This window comes from Camelus dromedarius, chromosome 1 (assembly GCF_036321535.1).
Source record: "Camelus dromedarius isolate mCamDro1 chromosome 1, mCamDro1.pat, whole genome shotgun sequence".
Taxonomy (NCBI): domain Eukaryota; kingdom Metazoa; phylum Chordata; class Mammalia; order Artiodactyla; family Camelidae; genus Camelus; species Camelus dromedarius.
The window spans coordinates 60,417,093-60,439,277 of NC_087436.1; the positions used below are offsets into that span (position 1 = coordinate 60,417,093).

Below are 22,185 nucleotides of genomic sequence, written 5' to 3' on the forward strand. Positions count from 1 at the left end.
CATATTCTGCTTTCAAATACAATGCTCTAGTATAAAATAGGTGTAGCCAAATAGATAGATAGATAGGCAGATAGATATAGATAGATAGATAGATAGATAGATAGATAGATAGATAGATAATAGATAGAATTTGTATCTATATTCTGAGAAATTTATTCTTCACTGAGGTATTCTTCAATGAGATAATGAGATTCAGAATTTAGTTTGAATCACTTTATAGAGCAGTGACACTTTCCATGCCTTTACACATGCATTTCAATAATTCAAGGAGGATTTTATGGTATTTTATGAAAATACTGAATTTCAATCTCTTAAAAAAAAAGTTTGAATAGAGTTTCTAAGATACATTCACCTGCATTCTTAAAGAGAGCCCCTTGTATCAGATTTCTCAATTTGAGTGCCTTGTTTTGTATGACTAGATACATACTAAACACAGTGAGATGTTTTTAGCAGTTACCAACTTTATGTTTCTAAGAGATGAGGTCTAAAAGAAATGGAGAAATAGATGAAAAAGATGAGAAAATATGTGCCATGTCAACTTTAGGTCAACAGGAGGTTCTTGCTGATTCTGAGCCACAATTCCTGGCCCTAGTCGGCTATCAACACCTCTTGGTGATCTCTTATCAACCAGTGGAAGAGAGCCTTCTTAGAGCCCTTAAAATGATCGAGTCCTTCCATCCACATCAAGCTTCTTCCGAGGTTCTCCTTGACTTTATTTTGGAAACCTGTGATTTCCTTACAACCTAGTGTGACGGCATTTTTAGTCTCCTTCTGTGCCTGCACACAGAACTTCAATACTTATACATGGTCCCTTCAGGCTGGGAACCTGCAGCTCACGCACAGTTTCCCGCAATGTGCAGCAGTAATAGAAAAGGACTGAGAGGGATGTTAATGTCACCATCAAACATTTGACAGCAAAGCGGTCTCTTGTTTGGAAGTCGTCCTAAGTAGCGTTGACAATGACTGGGTTAAGAACAGTAGAATTACAATCTGTGACCTGGGTCACCGCAGTCTTGGTGCTGCTGTTGCTGCTCCGGTGTCCCTCTGCCAACAGCGGTGGGACTCTCAGCCTGGTTGCTCTGTATCAGCTGCTGCTGCTCCTGGGCTGGACCGAAGCAAAAAGAGAAGAGAGAGTTAAGCATGGGGGCTGCCTCATTTTTTCCAGTCCTGAGCAATGATGTGGCCGACATTCATTATCCCGTGTACTGAAGCACGATGCTCTGCGAGGACTGCAGCGTCAAGTGTTCCACCCCCATCCGCAAGGCAATGTGCTGCCGCGTCGGTGTCGGAAGTGCAAGACTCTGGTTCTGTTTGGAAAAAAATAAAATTATTCGAGTTTCCTTTTAGGTGAACCTGGACATGGGGAAGCTGTGTAAACTGGCAGACGTAAACCACCTGCATAATTGAGGCGACTCAAAATCAGCCGTGTTAAAAGCTATAGCCGCTTTATAAGCGGACTGCCACAAAGACTGCTTGTTTAACAATGCAATTTCCAGCTGCTGCCCACTTGGAAGGGAGAACTACAGGTTCTTTACTGAAAGAATACCTGTTTAAGTGATAGTGCCACAGATTTTTAAGAAATACATAGGCTCAAAACATAAGGACTGCAAGTCAAAGTAAACCATCACCCGGCACGTCTCAAATAAAAAGTGAAATTTCAGAAAAATAGAAATTCTTATCAAATAAATCTACTCTACTAAAGAATTGCTTCTCATTTCCCATGAATCAAGAAGTATTTTAAATGGCAATATAATTTTTCGAGGACAATTTGGAAGGAAGATTTATTAAATATATTGAACACATCAAGTAATGTATGTCTGTAATTTGCAGACTTCTAATGAACACTATTTATTGAAGCCTGTGGATCAGACATGAGAAAACAAGTGTTTGGTGTCTGCTTGCTTCTTCCCCTGTGAAATTATGTACCAATGAAACTGTACCTCTGGCACATGTTAATATGCTCCCTAAGGCATATGTGGCTGTGACAGTAGTACTAAAGCATCTCTACTCCATAGAAAGTATGATATATTTGGCACTAATCTGAGTTAGTCTCCATTGTTAGATTGAATTTTGCATTGCTTTCTTCAGGGCATTGAGCTAAATTAATGAATCTTCATTCATGTCCAAGGTTTTTGTTTTGATTTCATTTCTTTTTTTTTTTTCCTCTCCGCTGCATTATAGAAAGTCCTGCATAATTGTTGATTTATTTGGTGGAAGAAGAAAATCTGCCACTGGGGAAAAGTGTACTTATTCAAGGGGGCTGCAGTAGGTGGTGAAAAGTGTTACTTTCTGCTAAGTCCTAGCAATAATTCTTATAGTCCACATTCAGCTTAATTTATACAACTATGTCTATTAAATAATTCTGTAATTTTTAAAATCAAGGTTCCTTCTTGGATAATGTAATAAAGCATTTTCCTGGCAGCTAAAATATATCCACCCAACAAGGTAGCTAGAGGGTAAAGCTATGATTCTCAAACCAGGGGCCCTGAATCAGCTGTATCAGCGTCACCTGGAAACCATTAAAAGTACAATTTCCAGGCTCCACCCCAGACCTGCTCATTGAAGAAACTCTGGAGTGAGGTGGCAATCTGTGGATGAACAAGCTCTCCAGGTGTCTCCAATGCACACTGAAGTTTGAGAACCACTGGAGCAGAGCATCAAGATAAATCTTCCTTAGTGACTTTCCACCTCACTACCTTCCAGTGTTCTCTTAGCAGTGGAAGAACGTTCAGGATACAACCTTGTAAGTATTTATAGCAAAAGGAACAGGTGGATTTAATGGGATGAATGAATGGTCTTTTCATTTTCTTACTGTTTACCTTTTGGAGCTAGATCATAGGAAAACAAAGAGATCTGGTGCATTGAAAGGCATATCACAACTTGGCAGGAAGAGGGAAGCGGTGCACAGTTATGGTAAAATCAAAGACCGTATTGTCTTGTGGCATACAAAACACGGTTGCTATTCAAATTTCTTTTTCTATCATGAAATTTTAATGCATATTACGTGATTTTGCTTGTTTGTTTTTTTACGCTTTTTTTTAGAATAGTGTTTTTTCATCATGGTTAGAAATGAGAAGCATCTGTAAACTCTGGAACACGAAGTGTCCGTGTCGTCCATTCCCCTACCTGGGGATTATGATTCAGTAGATCTGTTCTGGGGAATTGAATATGTGTGTAGTTTTTAAAACGCTGCAGGTGATTTTGATGTATGACCCTGCTTAAGAAGCACTAATTTAGAATCTTCTAATTCTAGTAAATAAATTCACTGTTTTAAGGCAGAAAATACCAGATATTTTTAGGTTAAAATTGCAATCCAGAAATTGACCTTCATAGATTTTTAAACCAACACACGTGCTTGTTGATAACAAGAGCATTCATTAAAGGCATGATTTATTAAAACATTGGTGAATAAAAACCTTGAATCTCCTACCTACAATTCCATAGAGAAGCAGGCCTCTTTAAGGAGTAAGTGAAGTGGGGCAGGGGTGGAGTATGGTTAGCACATTCCCAGACCCCTCGTGTAGGTAATGCTGTCCTCTCTGTTGTTATGACACAAGCTCCCTGAAGGGGTTCTCCTAAGCATGAAAGCCTGTGAAGTGTTTGAGTTGCCTTCCCAGCAGTCAAATTTAGAGCCCGCTGACAATGTCTCAGAAATAAGAGGGCCTTTCCACTCAACACTGAGGCTCTGGCTCCTCACGCCCATCTGGTACACTCCACATACTCCAACTTCAAGATTGTATTTAGTCAGTAAGCACCAGTGGGACCTACCAATGATTAAAATACTGAAATACAGCCATACCTATTGGCAAATATATAAAGTGTAGTAACTGATAAAGAGCTATAAAAATTATAACATTAACTTATTGCAAGTTAATTGTGAGCGCATAATGAAAGAGATATCTTGTAGGGTATGTGATAAGTGGAATTCCTATTGTAACAACATCTGAGAACTGTTTTTCAGAACTAGCAGTTTGTTGGCCCATTTCAAGCACTACATAGATTTTATGAAACATTTAATGTTTTAGCAGAATCATCAATTTACCATTATGTATGATTTATGTAGTAGTTACTTTCCAAATTGGTGCTGACTGTAGTTTACCTGTTAGTACACACTTACTGTATCAGTACATAGTTTTTTCTAAATAGCATTAAAAATTTTACGATCAATTATTAAAAACACTGGAAAAGAGACAAAGGTTTAAATTTTCAAAGCATTTCTTTTAGATATCATAGTATGAATTTTTTGAATCTGAGGGGAAAAAAATATTATCAATAATGAAACTAGTCCTGGATTATTTAATAATACACGGCAAAAATGAAGTTAGTCTGGAATATCTTTTGCTATGTAAAATATCAAAATAAAAAACATCAACAACTAAATATAAAACATAAATTTTTTTCTTCCTGGGTGGGGGTAGGTAATTAGGGTTTTTAAAAAAACTTTTTTAGAAGAGGTACTTGGGATTGAACCTAGGACCTCCTGCATATTAGGCAAGTGCTCTACCACTTGAGCTATATCCCCCCCTCCTTGTGTTTTTGAAATAAAAATCAACTTGATTTTCAACAAAAATCAGTGGGTCGTTTTTACTTGATATGTAAATGTTGGTTTCAAATAATGACCTAAATTTGATCATTTAAATTAAAATTACTAGATTTATTTTTTCTCATAAGGATATTCAATTTCTGTTAAAGTTCATTTGCAGTCATCAAGAGAAAAAATTAAAGAACTTTATGAAATTAGTCTTGTGAAATAAACTTTTGTAATAATAAAAATGTTCAAGTAAAGCAAAGTTTCTGAAATAATAAAAGCTTTAAAAATACTTTATCAAATGTCAATAAAAATCAATAAAATAAAAATATTTTGGAAAAAGATTAAACTTTTAAACATTATCATATAATTGGAGTAGTACATCATTTCAGAAAAGGAAAATATTATGGAACCTACCTGACAGAATAATTCTGATATAGGTATATCACTACTAATCAGTTTTATGTTTAGCATTTGGAAAACAAGCTTCTTTATAAAAAGCAAAATGAGACTTGGTTTTCAGAAGTGATATTCTAAAAGAGATGTCAATCATTTTTTAACCTTACAAGGGGAAAAATGTTCCGCTTGTTGAGTTGGAGACATTTGGAAACTGAAAAAAAGATTTTAGATGTGAAAAATGTTTATATATACTATTTGACACAAATTAATAAGGGGTAAATTATAGGAGAAAATATAGATTTTCTAGTAAATCATATGAAAATGGAATTTTTATGACAAAACTCAAAAATATAATAGATGTTTAAGTTCCTTGATTTATTATGCCCTAAATTTGGCCAAATGATGTTTGCCAAGCTCTATGAATTAATTAAATAGGATATTCCTCCAAGAATTTTTATGATTTAATTGATAATAAATATACTGAATATTAAAAAATGAACACAGTATTTAAGGGCTAAAAAAATGGAATGCAACCATTGTCAATTCAGCATTATCTAACAGATAATTCAGCAGTATGGAAATATCATTGATGTTAAAAGAAACTACAAACTTACTGAGATTTCATGTCACCCAATGGCTCTAAATCTGGTGAAGTCTTTAAAGGAAGTTTAGGCAATTTCCTATATTAAATCATATCTCTGACAGGGACATCATTTAATTGGTGTCATCTATGTCAAAAATAAAAGAGCACACTCATAATTTGTAGAAGTTAATAAATTGTTTAGAAATTATTTGAATGATACAGTGAGTGATTTGTGTTATGCTTTAATATTCCTTGGTATGTAGTTTTGTAATATAGATAACATATGCCTTAACGTATGAAAATAAAAAGTAATGCATTCTTAATTTTTGATTTTTATATTGACTTATACATTTATACTGAGTTAGTTGTCAAATGTTTGAATATGGCTCCTTCCCACCCCCTCCTCATAATCAAGAGGCAGATTGGCTGAGGTGCTCATGATCCTGACTAAAGTGGAGTGACCTCAATAAAAGTCACAACAGCATTTTACATAGGGCTTCCTTTCAGGGATTTGGAATACTTTGCTAAAGCTTTATTATAAATAGTAAAGCATTATTTTATATTGCATTATCATATTCTGTTGAATTCAGGTCTCTTTCATCTCCCTCTTTACAAGGTATTGCATGTTGTATATTTAATATGAAGATTATAACATTGCATTTCATTCTGTATGCCCCATTTGAGAAGGACTAGGAAAGCAGGGAATCTCACACAAGCACACAGACACATTCACACAAGAGGAAGTAGCAGGTATATTATGTGCGCTAGGGTCATATTTGAGGGAGTACTTCATCAAGTCATAGTTGTCTCTGTGCCACCAGTCCAGGCAAGATCATGAATGGATAAGAAGTAAAACCAAACCTGGGTAAAAGGTAAAGGGTCAAGAACAGAAAGGAGATAAAGGGAGAGAATTTACGTGTAATTGCCTATTGACATTAGGTTCAAAAGAATTTCAAGTAAGTGTCATTCCTGCGATCTGGAGAAATGTTATTGCGTTGCAAATGAGGGAATACAAAGTGACATGCTAGAGAAAATAAGCAAATTAGAAATAAGAACTAAAAAGATGAAAAAAACTTTAAAGTCAGTGACAAGTGGGACAGGAAAATTAAGAAAGTTTTCAGGAAGAAAAACGATATATCAAAAGGGACAAAGAATAACACATAAAATTGAGAGGAAATATTTAGTTTTCTTGCATAGTAGTCTTTGGTGGGTCACACCTCCTCATGTGCTAACATAATATCTATGAAATAAAAATCAAAATTTCTCCATATTTTTGTAAAGTTATTAAAAGACTGCTTTGAAAGAAATATAATTGGAAAAATCCTTTAAATACTGAATGACAAAAATTAATGTAATTACGTGTATGCGCATAAAAATTTCCATTTGCTCTTAGCCATAGTTATTTTTAAATTAATTGTTTCAGGAGGAAATCAGTGAGGAAATTGTACTCCTAAGTAAAAGAAACCACTATTAAGCATCAAACAAAAGTCTCTGAGATCCAGTTGTCACAGGAACCTCTTTTCTCTGGAATTCATTAGATGGAGTCTCTGCCCAGGCTGTTAAAAACCTGAAATGCCTGTTTAACAAATCCAATAGTTTGTTATCTTTTCCCTTAGCTCTGTTTCTTGACTGAAGTTCAATACTTGCATTCATCCCAAGTTCTTTCACGGAATTTAGCCAGTGGGAAAGCCCTGATGTAATCTCTGACAGTGGAGTCAGTTACTCTCCTGTGATAAAATTCCAGGTTGATCTATGCTCTTTTATTTTTTCATTTAGCAATCTTTCTATCTTCCCAATGTAGTCTCTACACAGGACTGCCACAGATTCTGGGTTTTCCAGGCAATCTATCTTATCTTACACTTAAACACAGACCTTTGCTTTGTTTCGTAGAGTGCAAAAGTTTAACTCTCTTTTTCTTGGTCCTTTCTAAGAGATTGGTGCTGAGACAGACGGGTATTTGTTTAAACCCAATATCTTTAAAAGATTTTGTGCACTTCAGAGTTTTTAAAAATTTAAAAATTGGAGTTCTTTTTTTCTGTTCTCCCAATACATCTTTTTTCCTGGCACTAAAACTCTGATCTTGGCAGATCAAGGACTCAGAGAAGCAAGGTCAGCAAGTGTGAAGAGCAGCAGCTTCCTTATTAGGTGCCCTTTCTTTCTTCCTTTCTTTTCTTTAATTAGACAGGTGTTATTTGTAAATGTTTTTTTCTTCTTCCAGACCTTTGAGGCATGTAGAAGAAGTCATTAATGACAACTCTGTAATGAGAAAGCTTACTCATTCCCCTTAAAACCAGAAACTTTCCTATCTGGCTTGACAACACCAGTTTCTAGTTGCTTCTTTGATATCCAGTGAGTGCTTGCATGGTGATATTCAGTACATGTGGAAAGATTTACTGAGATTTAGTAGTTAAATAGAATTAGACAATTTGCTGCAACAAAGAATTAAGGTACCTGGTGTTTTTGACTAAATGCATCATAATTTCATTAAGCAAAATGTTTATAGGACATAATGTCCTTTTTCAAGCATTAATCACCACTGGGAAGAATTAGATATGCAAAAATGTAAGAATACAGGGTTTTTTTTCTGTTTTAAATATTATAACTTTTATTTCATATTAATTGTAGTAATATTTAAAATAATCTTACTAGAGAAGCCCCATATTTAAAATGTTAGTGACAATAACTCTTACATAATTCATTTAGTGTACAACATTTATGAAATGAAATATTTTTATATATTCATAACATTCATAACATGGCTGGATCATTTTATTCCATTTTTTTCAACATTTATAGTAATCATGATAGATTTCATAAAACACAATTTTATAAAATACCTTTTTCCTAGATAGAAAATCTAATTAAAGCTGAGGATTTTTTAAATACAGATTTACAAAGTTTTCCTTTCCTCCTCTCTAATCTAACATTATTTGAACTTAAATTCCTGTCTTTCCTGTCACTAGAGCAAGCCACAACTTCCTTGTATTACTTCAGAACATTTTAGAGACGTCTACTGGAAAAGCACATTACTGCAAATTTTATAAAATTGGTTTATAAAGTATACTGTTGCTGACATTAAAAAAAAAAGTCTTAGATATCATATCACAAAACTAGGTCCCTTTTTGAAGACAGACTTGTTGACCCCCCCCCAAAAAGCATAACAAATGTAAAATATATCAAAACTGTTACTTTGCTGTTGGACTCAATGCTTTTTTTTTATTCCCAACAAAATTCTATTCACTTAGACTTTTTAAAACTTAGTTTCCTTTTGACAGTATGACTAATATTTTTAAGAAGCTAATCTAGAACTTATTACCAGGATTTTGATGATCTGAGTTGCAGCAAAAAGAGTATGTGTGGTGGTTCAGTAATATAATAAACAGCATACTGGGGAATAAAACAGGAAGAATTGCCCCACAGATTTTGAATCACAACATCCCCTCCTAACAGGCTGGGGATGGGTCTAGAGAGAGAGAGAAGGAAACAGAAAAAGAGAGGAGTGGAAAGTGGAAGAGGAGAAATAAATGAGGGTATAGTTATCAGCAACTCCATTTTATGACTGATATAATGATCTTTTGTATATTTAAAAGACCTCCCTACTGCAATTTAAATTAAAGTGAAATAGTAACTTTCCTATTATGAAATTTATTTTGTTGTGGGAAGGAAACTTGTTGGGAAGACAAGAATTTGTAAAATTCACATAATATTTTACACTTTTTTGATGAATCAAATAATTTCCTTTTGTTATAAAGGGCTAGCCCTGAAGTAATTATCCTGGTAGCTACATAACCAGGTTATTCCAAACCCTTGAGGGCTCTGAAGAGATTTAAAGGCAGATCGGCCACGCTGATTATTCTTGCCATATTTGGAGGTGCTTGTCATACGAGACAGCATGGAGAGTGCTGTCAAAGGAAACATGACAATTTTCTCTCCCACATAAAAATAAAAGACTGTTGGCACATATATAAAATGTAATGAAAGGGGGAGGGGGAACTTGGCGTGTAATTGGGTAGGAATCAGAAGGAAAATATACGGAACCCCCTCCCCCACCCCAAGGGTAGATGAGAAAATGAGGAATGGTTCAAGGGACAGAGAGACACAGTAGTTCTTGATACTACCAGTGCATCAATCGCACTGATAAAAAATTCAACAGCTTCTCAGTACTGCAATAAAAGTGAAGACTATGATGGTCAGAATATTGGAAAGGGCGACAGTAGGTTCTTCTGGAATCACAGTTGTATAAGAATTGATTGTACGACAGCACAACACAATGGGCATATCTTCCATCAGAAAATTATTCCTGCCATAGATTTCAATAGAAAGATCTTCCCGCAGCAGCTTAATCAGCAGATACCTGAATTATAAGTAATTCTAATTACCATGTTGTAACAGAAAGTCATAGTCAGAACTATTCTGGGACATTTTTGTCAATGGGGGTTCACGATAACAATTTGGAAGAGATTTCCACAGGTTGCTTCCATCAGAACACAAGGTGTCATTAAACCATGAAACCTAAACTGAATTCAATTCAAATATTTCACATAATACTTAAAAAAGGCAATAACAGCACATGGTAGTTATTTAAAACTGTCAACGAGTTCTATTTTCTGTGTGTATATTTATAATGATGGAACTGTAGGTTTTTTTCCCCTCCTAGGTCTATAGAGTCCACCATAGTGATTAATAATCGATTAGCGGGTATAAAAGGAAGAAGCAGGAAGCAAAACAGTCCTCATCAGCTGGAACCCATGACATTCTTTGACATACAGACTTTGCTTCCTGCCACATGTCCCCATTCAGTCTCTCATGTACAATAGGGTGTGTAATGACATTCTCAATTTCTAGAAGAGTATGTTGTGAACAAACACTGAATCTTTAAGAAATGATAATGGAATTGCTATTCCTAAGATATCTTCTTCATCAGAAGAGAAATACAAAAATTAATCTTAGGCTTTAGAAATATAATTCTAAATGCCCTCCAGAACTCTTCACCATCTGCCATATAAGGTTATAAACAAATACGTTTTACCACTCTGAGTATATCTGTGCACCTTGTGGAAATCAGCAGTCCTTTGAAAGCAGGGTCCTTTTTTGGAGTTTTTTTTAGAATATGCGAAATTACCTTGTTTCCAAATATTTTGATATTAGGTGATACTTTGTTTAAAACTTTTTTTATCTGATTATAAAAGAAGTGCATATTCATGCTGTACTCTAAACATGCATTAAATTTTTTATAACCTCTCTGAAATTTAAGCCAGACCCAGAATAAATAGTGTTACAGTGAAATTTGCCTACAGATTCTCACTGAATGGGCTAGAACCATATACAATAACCCTAACTAAACTGCAGGTTTCCTAGAGCTTTTGTATTACAGCTTTCTTTTTTTAAAAAAATGTGAATCATAATGGTTTCTCCACACTTACATTAATTTTTAATCACAGTCTCTTACACTGCTGATTGAATCCCCCACTGCTGCTAATGGCCTTTCTTGTAATATTCATTCATTTAAAATATGTATGCTGATGCCATGTCTTATTTTCCAAAGGAAACCTGTTTAAAGCTGAAAGCAAAATAATGGTCACATGGATGTTAGGCCACAGCAGGTTACCATGTGTTTGATCAGCCTGCCACCAGAAAATCCTTAAAATCTGTTGAAAAAGTGGCTCCATTAGGATATTTTGAAAAAAGCAGAATTATTCATGACACATTCATGTATTCTTTAAAACCAAATTTCATTCATAGACCATATTGTTTCAAATAACTGAACTGGAACAAAACTAGAGGGTAAACCTATTTTTACATGGAGTCACTTCTAATGATAGTTTATTTAAAAGTATAAAATAAAGAATTCTGATATTTTAATAAGGCACATCTCTATGGCATATAGCTAAGAACATGTAAGATATTTAGTCAGATCTCCAGTTATCCATCATTGAGACCAACATAAAAATCAAGTTAAAGGATACCTTATGAGAGTTTAGGGTGCAAGAATAGCTCCCAGGTTAGGAAGCTCTAGAAAAGTAACAGTCTTGATCATTTCGCTATGTGTTAATTAACTTTGGTTCAAGAGGGAAATGCAACCCTTAACCGAAATCAGTTGCTTATTCTTCAGAAGTTTCAAGCCTTTAATTGTTACTACAAAACTAACATTAGAATTTACCTTTTAGCTGACATTTTGGGCCACTGAATCCAGGACAGCATTTCCATTCCAAAGAGGTCACAATTTTATGTTGCATCCTGTAGATAGGATTTGATATCTTCTGTGATCTAGAGAGGAGAGCAATTGGGGGAAAACTGATCATTTGTCTCACATGAAATTATCAATTGGAATAATTAAAGTGTTTGAAACAATGCCTGAAATATGAGCGTCCAGTAAGTGTTATTTGTTATTCTTCTTCTCATTATAATAATGAGAATTTGAATTGAATTTCTTTAGACACATTACAAAAAAGATTAAGGGTTATACTCGTTGGTATTTTAAATTCATACCTATCATTAAATTTTTTAAAGATATGATAACTTTTCCCCTGATAATGCTTTTCACTAAACCAATGTTGAAACTTATTTTAATCTTAATTTTTAAATAGTTTAAGAGGGTAATTTATTTTATTTCAATTCTTATTATATCTCTGAGAGAGAAGGGGTAGGAAGTGATCTAACGTGAGAAAATGTTTCTGGGAAAAAAACATAAAAGGGAAATGAAACTGTAACATTTCAGATTAACAATCAATATAAGTAATGAATGGTACAAAATTGCAGGCTTTATATATACAAATGTAAATCATAAATACAATTTGGCCTTATTCTTATTCCTGTGACTTCAATTTTTAGCTAAAATTTATCGAATGGGTCTATGACATGAATGTATATTATCTTGTTTAATCCTCACATTAGTTCTATGAGGAAAGTATTATTATTATCCTGATTTGCTGATGAGGAACCCAAGGGAAACAGAGATGGAATAATTTGCTGGAAGTCTCATGTCTAAAAGTGGTCGAGCTGGGATTTTAATCCACACTGTGTAACTTAGCCTCCCCTCTTATTTTCCAGACTTTGTCATGTATGACTATGTGGAGACAACAGTAGTCACTTTCATGGATAAAACCTGATTACGTGGGGGAAATGCATTATAACAAACTGGGTTTTAGGAGACTGGGTTTTAGTTTCTGCTATAACTTGACAGGTAATTATGTGAAATTATTCCTCAATTTTAAAATGAGCTATAAGACTCCTTTCCATCTCTGAAAGTAGGCTAATCATTTATCTGTGTTTATTTCCATAAATTATACCCAGCAAATGACTCTGTGCAGTGAAATATCCTCTCTAGTCCAGCAGCTAAAGCTAAATAGAAAATAAGGTGGTTTGGGAAAGGACTCTTTAATCAGGGTGAACTCAAGCAGTTAGTTGCATTCTTGTTGGACTCCATGCTCCCTCTTTTGCAAACTGGATTGCTAGTGTATGTGGCTCAGATGTTTTTTAAAAAAAGGGAAAGTGACAAACACTGTGCATGTACTGAAATAGTGACTAAATGGAAAGACCCATTCAAAGGTAGAGAAAGATAAGAATTGAGAATAAAAATACGTATTTCTAGTTTGTTTAAAGAGAAAAAGAGCTCACTGTGAATTCAGAAGGACTGTATGATAGGGGTTATTGTGCTTATATTTTCCTTACTAAGGAGTTAACAATGCATTCTTTGTATTTCATGTCGACAAGGAAATTGTCACAAAGGGAGTAAATGCTGGAAGCAGAACTGGAGCTCAGTGCTCCCAGATCCCTAAGATGTGCTCAGCCTCAGGACCATGAGCCTCAGCTATTCCTCAAGGGACTAAGGAACACCTTGATTTTATGTATCCTCACTGCGCGCTTTTCCAGACTGCCGATTTGTCCGATTCACTGCTTGAGTTATTTGTATGACAATTTGCATAACATTAGCCATCATGGCCTGAATGGCAATTATAGTTTTTATTGTAGGCTTCCCTGGAACACCCCCGGCTGAGCTATTGTGTGAATTCAGAGAATTTATCAATTACTCAGCCCCACATTTTAGGATAATTACATAATTTTAAAAAAGAACCTAAATAACACAAGTCATTAAAATTGACACAAGAAGAAAGGCCTCACTTAGCTGCTCTCCCATGTATAATTGCAATTAGTATTTTGCCAAATTATGGACTTCTCTTTGACCTAGTAGGAAAGGGAAATTACCAATAAACCTTTAAAACTGTGTCATTTCATAAGGGATTAAAGGACAGAGTTGTTGGTCAGGTTGTAGAGTAAAAGTCATAGTAAGATAGTAATAGTAAAAATAGAAACAAACATAAGTGGTAACATTCACTGAAGACTTACCAAGTACCAGACACCAGGCTAATCATATTCCTTTATTACCTCACATACTCTAAAAACATCCATAAGAGGCAAGTATTACTAGTTTCTGCATTTTGACTTATTTAATATCATACACTGAGTTTCAGGTGATGACCCCACCCTGACCCTACTATACCTACGTGTACCTGGGATGATTAACTTTCTCTATATATTCCAGTCCACACATTATGGTGCAAGCAGTGACTATTTTCAAGAAACATCACATACCTCTGAGGACAGGATCCACTGTTCCAGCCACAGGGCCCTCTCCCACTTGGGACGTAAGTGACGTGATTGTCCAGTATCACTGTGGGAGATAATCTGGTATGTACATAAGCGCACCAGTTCCTGAGGAAGAGATCATTTCATTAGGAAAAAAATCATTGCCAAAAAGAATTATTTTCATCAAAATTATTTTCATAGACCTGTATCTACTGCCAGAACTATATAGCAGATAACTTGAAAAATTGATATCTAGCTTTAAAATATCTAGAAATGAGAGAAAATATACTTGTTACTATATTACTGTACATTATAAAGAAACAATATAAGATCAAAGTAAATTAAGAATAAATCAGTGCTAAAACCAGAATCTGTATTGTTTAGCTATAATGCTAAGTCAAAATCCAAGATTGCCCTTATGGCAAATAAAAATATTAGACTTAGATTAGAGACTCAGACCTAGATCCATTACTTCTTTTGAACAGTGTGCAGTAAGATGAAAGTTAATAAATTAAATAAATAAATCAATATTGTAAGGATCAAAAAAAGAGGAAAAAGTAACTGTTATTACCAGCAGGTGATATGATTGTGAATAACAAAAATATAAAATAGTCTAGATGTGAGTGATTAAAATGAATAAGAGAGTCCAGCAATTTGGTTAAGATCAATATAAAACTTTTTACAATGAATAAAAAAGTTTAGCCATATGGTTAAGATCGGTTAGAGTTTGATGTACTAATAGCAAATTCAAAAAGATACTATTTCCAATAGCAAAAATAACATTTCTCTTGTTAAATCTGAAACAGCACCTAAAACATTGACCAGCTTAAACAGGTTCTGCCTCCTTAAATAGGTTGTTGATTAATCAAACCTGGAGTTATTTTTCAGAGACGGCACTGGGCGTGTATGCAAGACAAGGACCATGTCTCCAGGATAATGCCAGAACCCAGAATCTTCAGTCTGTGGAACTCGAAGAATAAAAATGTTGCCACCAGAGCCCTTTACAAAGCAAGAAGCCCTTAACAAGGAAAATCTGGCTACCTGCAGCATGAGTAGCTTATATGGACTAATTCAAGACTAGCCAATCAACTTCCAAGTTTGAAATTTCCCTAATCCCCTAAATTTTGCCCTGAGACCTGGATTGAGGAGACAGATTTGAGAGCCTTGTCTCTTGCCTCCTTGTCAGTTGAACTTGGAATAGAACTCTTTATTTTCTCAAAAGCTGGTGCCAGCATCTTCTGCGCACACTGGGTCATGAGCCCTTGTTCAGTAACGGTTTTGGGGGACCAGAAAGGGACTGGGGTCTTGTGATTGCTTGCTAAAGGCACTTGCCACCAAACCTTAGTGATCACCTAAACGGAATTTGTCTGGAGAGTTGGCTGTCCCCACTGCTGCGGTCCTGGATCAGATGTCTTTGGGGTGAGTACCTTGTTAAAATGTGCCTGTGCTAAATTGTCTAATAATCTTGTCAGGACTCTGGATTAGAGGCCCAACACGGGGAGATTTTCACTGGGTTAGAGCCCAAGGGAGATGATATAAAAGTTACAACTGCTGAGGTACTCAAGGAATTGGGTTTGAGTCTCAAACCCTTGGTTAGACTCCCAGGACTTTGGATTTCTTGGTTCGGGTTTGTCTGCCTACTTTGTTAGGATTGATTAATAGGAGTTGGCTCTTGGATAACTGTTTCAAAACTTGATTAAACCTGATATTAATGAGGGTCCTCTGATTCAAGAGATAGAAGATATTGTTCCTTGACTATAAATTGCCTTATGGTTGTTTGGAGGGGGGTTCACAGCTGTGCCTAATATGATTGCCTGGCGGTATTGATACAGGTGTGTATTCTTAGTGGAACTAGCCCTGATTACCTTGTTGGGCGAGAAGGTAAAGGTGAAATGAGAAAGTGTAAGGCAGGGAAACTCTACCCCCGAAGACTGTGGCTGAGTTAGAGGAATTTCAACCTAGGACATCTCCTTGGTGTTCATTTTGCTCTAAGTCACCTCGAGAGAAAAAACTTTCCCCAAATGGGGAATGTTAACAGTATATTTGCTAATTTAATAGGAAGGGAAATAAAGGAAGAAAAATGTGATCACACCAGTGAGTCTAAGGTAGAGAATAAGCATGTTAAAAATAAACAGGAAATTTAAGGAGTAAAATTAGTGAAATGGGAGCTAAGAGAAATCACCTATTTCCAGATGGGTGACCAGCATGGATTAAAAAGCCTTAGAGTGATTTAATAAAAGGCAGAGATTAAAGAGAAACAAAACAGGTGAGGGTGACGTTATTAGACAAACAGGTATTTAAGGAAGGTTGAGATTGTTTAGGCAGTTATCAGGGCAAACAGAAATTTTATACCATTACTTGCAGTTTAAATAAATACACTAGTCAAATTTGGCCTCCATTTAGTCAACTGTAAAACAAAGCAAAAACTCTTCCAAAACCCAAACAAAACTTGCTAAAAAAAATTTTAGTGGAGTTGCTGAAAACAGCTCTTACATGTTAAATACATCCAGAGATTGGCCTGAGGAAGCTGAAGGATCTTGAAAATGGAGATAATGTGTCTAATGTAGATAACACTTAAGAATCATCTGGATTTAGAACTCTATCAGGAAGTTTGTGCTTTGTTCTGTTAGTACCTGTCCTTTCTGATAACAATATGGTTTATTGTGCTTTTATTCTCTAGACATTAGTATATTATTATGTTCTTGGTGTTCTATATAACTACTGTATATGGTGTACTGGAGTTATGAAAAAGAAAATTATTTCCTTTTGTTCACACTGCCTGGCCCCAATATCAACTAGAGTTTGGGGAAGGATGGCCCGAGAATGAGTCTTTCAGTTATATTATTTTACAGTTAGACTTGTTCTGCTAAAGAGAGGAGAAATAGGAGGAAATCATCAGATCCCTGTTTTATGCAAGGAAAGAGTCCTTTATACAATTGGACACATTTTGGTTTTTCCTCACTGAGAATTTTAACATTCTTCTGTATGAGCCCACCATTAACGTTAAACTGCTTTTAAGCTTTATATATCTGTTAAAAGGGAAAGTCTGCCAGGAGGAGCAAACATCGATGGTTGTGCTAAATACTGTGGGCTATATGGAGGCCTCGGACTGAACCTATTTGACCTGGAAATTGCCCAGATTTCTAGATTAGCTTATTTGTGATTTCTGCTGGGGAGATAAAATGTTTTGGTCATTGACCGGATTAAACTCCCACATGCTCAGAAAGAAGTGAGGGCTTGGTTATTTCAGCCTGTCTCCTCTCTCAAAGTCAGCTTTGACTGCATCTAAGGCAGCCTCCTCACTTCACTTTCTTCAGGGTGATACAGTCGCCTCTTCCACCCACCTCCTTATTGGGGTAAGTTTCTCAAGGTGGCGAGTGAGACACAGCCTGGACATTCCAAGGCCCCTCTGCAACAGGCAAGCCCACCTTCAGCACATCAGGGAAAACTATTAGGATCCTCTGACCAAACTGGTTACAGTCTTGGAGCTGCTTGGACAGATTCCTGGGCATCTGGGTAGCGTGCATTTGGTCTATAGGCCTGATGATTGCCTCTAATGGAAAGCTTTTTGGTGTGCCCTAAGTGAACCCTCAAATCCCAGCTGGTTATCTTTGAGACTGTTCATTCTCCTCAGTGGCTTCTCCAGGAACTCTCAGAGCCAAGTGGTAGACAGTCACTACTGCACTGGCTTCTTCTTTCCAGAAACCATAACTAGGAGATGGAACTGGTCCTTAAATCCTAAGGGTCTTGCTTTCTGTCTCACGCCTCTGGAGGCTGTTTGATTTCTCTCTGTTTTTTTGAGGAGAGTGAGGGAATGCTATTTGCTAGAGATTGGCGTCCACAGACTGTTCTCAGATCTTGGGTTTGAAACCTGGGGTAGTGACCAAGCCTTTGACTTGGGGATCTCTCTCTCTCAACCTCCATTGTCAGAGCAGCTGGCTAACCTCTCAAAGCCAGCAGTAAGGGGGAGAGTAGCTGAGGGGGCAAGCCCCTCGTGTACCCAGGTACTTCTACGAAGGAACAAAGTGTGCTCTGAGCCCCAGATTAGTGCTTTCCTTCAGCTCCCCTGAACTGGTGGGTCTTCCAGGTGCAGCCAACACTGCTGCATCACACAAACCTGGAGTTTCTGGTAAAACTATTGGCTGATGTTGGGCCCAGTCCGTGAAGGCTGGGAACAGCAGTTTTTCCAGGCTTTTCTGTGTTTTTGCTGGCCGAGAAGTAAACTATGTTGAGCACTACTATGAAGGAAATGCAGTCAGCTGAGCACAGGGCTCAGACTTGACTAAGTGTTTGTTTTTCTTAAGAGAATAGACCCTCAGACTGAAAACTCAGGGCTGTCCTACCATCCGTGTTGCCTCGTGCAATGGTTCTCAACTTTCCTCAGACCAAGAGTAGGCAGGTACAAGTAGTGGGCTGACAATGTTTGACCTCGACTGGTTTTCCTGTTATTTTGTACACTTCTTTGCAGCAAAACCAAACTGGGTTTTTATGTCAGAATAAGAATTTTATGTCAGAATAAGGAGAGACATAAAATTGTGGTTCAAAGGGAAAACCCTCAGAAAAAGCTCATCTTGCCTGAGTCAGCACCTACTGATGATCTCGACCCGTCCTCTGGAGTCTCCAGAGGTCCTGCTGTGTGAAGGGGGAATCCCTGCGAGTAGTGCTGACTGTAGTTTACTTGCTAGTACACACTTGTTGTATCAGTACATAGTTTTTTCTGATCCCCATGTCTTCTCAATTAGAGCATATTGATCGATGACTTTTCTTGAGGCAGTTTCTAAAAAACTTTGTTTATATCCACCCATGTATGCTTAGTCTCCTCCACATGTAAGATAGTACAGGAATATGAATTGACTGTGTTCCAGTGAAGCTGAGAAATTTTAACACCATCAAAGTAAGTCATTTGCCACAAAAAAAAAAGTCATGATCAGACAAATATAGCCTTTATTAAAGTACTTATGTTTGGATGGCATCCTGGTAGAAACCATCCAAAATGATAAAGATATTTAAAGATATTCCATATCTCAAGAAATCTTACATTGAAAATAAACATTAATGCTGCGAATGGAGTTGTAGGGAATGGAGAGAGAATTAAATGTTACTATGAAGTAAGTGAAGACAGAAAATATTAATTATGTGCAAATGCATAAAAATAAGTTATTACACAAATCATATAAGAAAGAAAATTATCTGACTCTAATGGGTGAAACCTAGTTGCTAGAGCTGGAAATCTGGAAAATGTTTTTATGTGCTTGGAGTATGTGTAATAAATTACATCTCTAATTTGTGAAAGTAGACATTAGAATGGATAGGTACTATTTAGGAAAAGAAGAAGATCAGCCTCATTTTTGATTGCAATACCAAAAGATCTCATACCAAACTATAGAAAGTTCTTAGTAACTGTAGGTTAACTGAATGATTGGATTATATATGATTTTTTTTTCTCCTTACTTTTCTATTTCTATTATTTTCCCTATTGTGAATATGTATTTTGTTACATTTAATTTATATTCTTCCCTCTCATTTGTGATTGAGGTTTTTTATTGGGGGTGGGGCAAGAATGATTTACAGAATTTAATATTAAAGGAAATGTTATATAACTGTAAAATCAAATCACTGCAAATTCAAATCAGTATGAAATGAATGCCTCTAAATCAGTATGGATGTAGAAATCTATGCTGCTTAAAATAATAATTATTTTGATTATAATTAAAACAATGCAGAAATCATCCTAAATATTAAAGACCAAAGAGGGCACACATTTTCCCCCAGAGTAGAGCCAATGAAGTTAGTAAACATTTTCTTTGGAATATTTAAGCTTCTTAGGATCAAATGGTCTTTGACAAACAAAGTTGACTCAGTGATTTCATCTGTCTAGGGCAGATACATTGGGCTTATTGTGCAAAGTTCTTTTGAATGAGAAATCGGAAAATTCAGTTCCATAAAGACATAAAAAGACACTGGCACATTTTATTCAAGCATGGTGATACTTGCAAAAATAATGTGGAACAAAGAACTGATAAAAACAAAAAATAAAAGAATTAAAGTTGAGAGGACCAAAATAAAGGGATATTAAAAAAATTAATTCATGCAAATCCACTGATTATCCTATTACAGTGAATGAGTAACTTCAGCAGAAGTGCCAACAAATTGTCTGTCACGTGAGCATTGGTGGAATGACTATGGAGGGTGGATATGAGGCAGGAAGAAGGAAAGTACCACTGACCCTATGTATCCTGGGTTTTGGGAAAAAAAAAAAAAAGATGATGGATAGACAAATACTGTTTGTGAGAATAGATCACAGTTCACCTGCAGAGGTTGTTTAAAATCCTAAATAGTAAAACCATCACATGACGGAAATAGTTGAGAGGCAAAAATGCAGGTCAGCAGATTGCTGGTGTCCCAGCCATCTTTGATCCAGTGTAAATTGGAAGAACTGTCCACAGTCAAAGAGCTCCTGGTGTGACTCATAATTAGGTTTATGCTCTCGATGAAATAAGCTCATTAAGGGATGTTAAAAATGTAAATACAATTTTAAAGCCAAATAATCTGAAAATATAAGTTTAAAAACAGAAAACTCAGCATGATGAACTGGTGACAGGCAGTATAAAAGCAAATGTGATGATCCCAGACAAGCATTTTGCTTAAATCTAGAAATCCTTTGTACCTTTCCAGACTGATTACAGCAGACAGAGAGCAGTTTCTTTGAAGTGTCTAGCTTTCCGTGGGGTCCTAACCCTCCAAACAGCAGGCTGCATTTGGGATTCTCTTTCAGGGTAATAACACTGTTGCTTTTGTGCAGTAACATGTACTGAAAAAAGCTTGTATTGATTCTTGGGATTTTCCAAGTTAATAGGTAAAAGTTTGTTCTAGGAAAAAGCAGACGTCTTTGGTTATTTATGAACACGAGCCTTACTTGCAGAACTTACAGAATAAGAGGTAGAAAAGGATTCTATTTTGACTTACACAACTTGAAGACTTGTGGATAATGAACTTAGAGAAGCATTGTAAACAATCTACTGTACTTTTGATTGAAACATTTTAGAAATCCAGTCTTCTAGGAATCCAATGAAAACACTAAATAATAACAGAAATTCCATTAATTGGTCATTTGCCATTTGAAGTGTACCCTGACCAAAAATTATATCCATTTTTATCCTGAATTGAGAGTGGATTGAAGCAACAAAGGATTCAATTAAATCATGACCATGACAAATATTTTCCTTAGGAAATAAGACAGCAATCTAAGAATTAGCATTATTTATTTATACTAGTCTTTAGAACTCAGATTAATAAATTGCTTGTCATTTTCTTCATAGAAGATTGAATTTATATTGATAACCTGTGACTTGAATTGACACAAGAGCATGAAAATACCAAGTCTTGAGAATATTCGCTAGAAATCAAGGTAAACTAGCAGATTTGCCACCATGAATTAGCTACTGGTATGTAATTTTCTCTCGGATGTTGAAGATTAGGTGCTTGGGGAGATTATGTTTTTAGGGACCTCTATGACTTTGTTTCCTGTCATGCCCTTATTGAGATGAACTTAGGGTTTCAGTGAGGAGCAAAAGGAAAATGATACGAAACAAGGTAGGCAAGGCTACTTGTGAAAGGATTATCTGGTGACTCTCCCTTCAAATTCCCACAGTTCCCTAACATCCACGTGTGCCTCCCCCATTTAAGAAAATGTACGAACTCAAATAATCATTTCTTTACCTTGTACCTAAAGGTGACTACAAATTACAAATGACAACAATATATATGTGTGTGTGTGTGTGTCAATTCATAAATGCCTGAGGGAAAGGACTAAGTTTCTCTGTGGGATTTTATTAGACAGAAAAATATTAATTAATCTTTTAAAGGAGAATAATTCATTCATGTTGTCACTAATTTATCTTATGAGGACCACTATTGTTTTAATTATAAGTCTACTGTTGCATGGAAATATATCCCAACAGAAACCTATCTGAGCTAAGTTTGACATTACTAACAGTAAAATTATCAAATTACAGGATAGTACATCATCGCACACTAACCCCTTCAATTGCATAGCAGTCAAATCCCTACCAAATTCAATGACGATAAC

General features: G+C 35.8%; 2 protein-coding genes across 5 annotated transcripts in view; one reads left to right on the forward strand and one right to left on the reverse strand.

Moving 5' to 3' along the window:
- SNCA (synuclein alpha) overlaps window positions 1-22,185 on the forward strand; it is a 232,365-nt gene that overhangs the window by 32,276 nt on the left and 177,904 nt on the right. Inside the window, exons 1-2 of one of the 4 annotated variants that reach the window (XM_031469484.2) lie at window positions 1,103-2,743; window positions 14,985-15,515. The gene's annotated coding sequence lies outside the window, so the exon portion shown is untranslated. Of the gene's footprint in view, window positions 1-1,102; window positions 2,744-14,056; window positions 14,156-14,805; window positions 15,516-22,185 lie in introns of those variants that run through there. The other 3 variants (XM_064484883.1, XM_064484887.1, XM_064484877.1) reach the window with 3 other exon arrangements.
- MMRN1 (multimerin 1) overlaps window positions 1-22,185 on the reverse strand; it is a 68,661-nt gene that overhangs the window by 25,777 nt on the left and 20,699 nt on the right. Inside the window, exons 3-5 of the mRNA XM_010999746.3 lie at window positions 14,103-14,222; window positions 11,671-11,777; window positions 998-1,105 (exon numbers count right to left, since the gene is read on the reverse strand). Of these exons, the coding sequence (XP_010998048.2) occupies window positions 998-1,105; window positions 11,671-11,777; window positions 14,103-14,222 (335 nt within the window). The remainder of the gene's footprint in view (window positions 1-997; window positions 1,106-11,670; window positions 11,778-14,102; window positions 14,223-22,185) is intronic.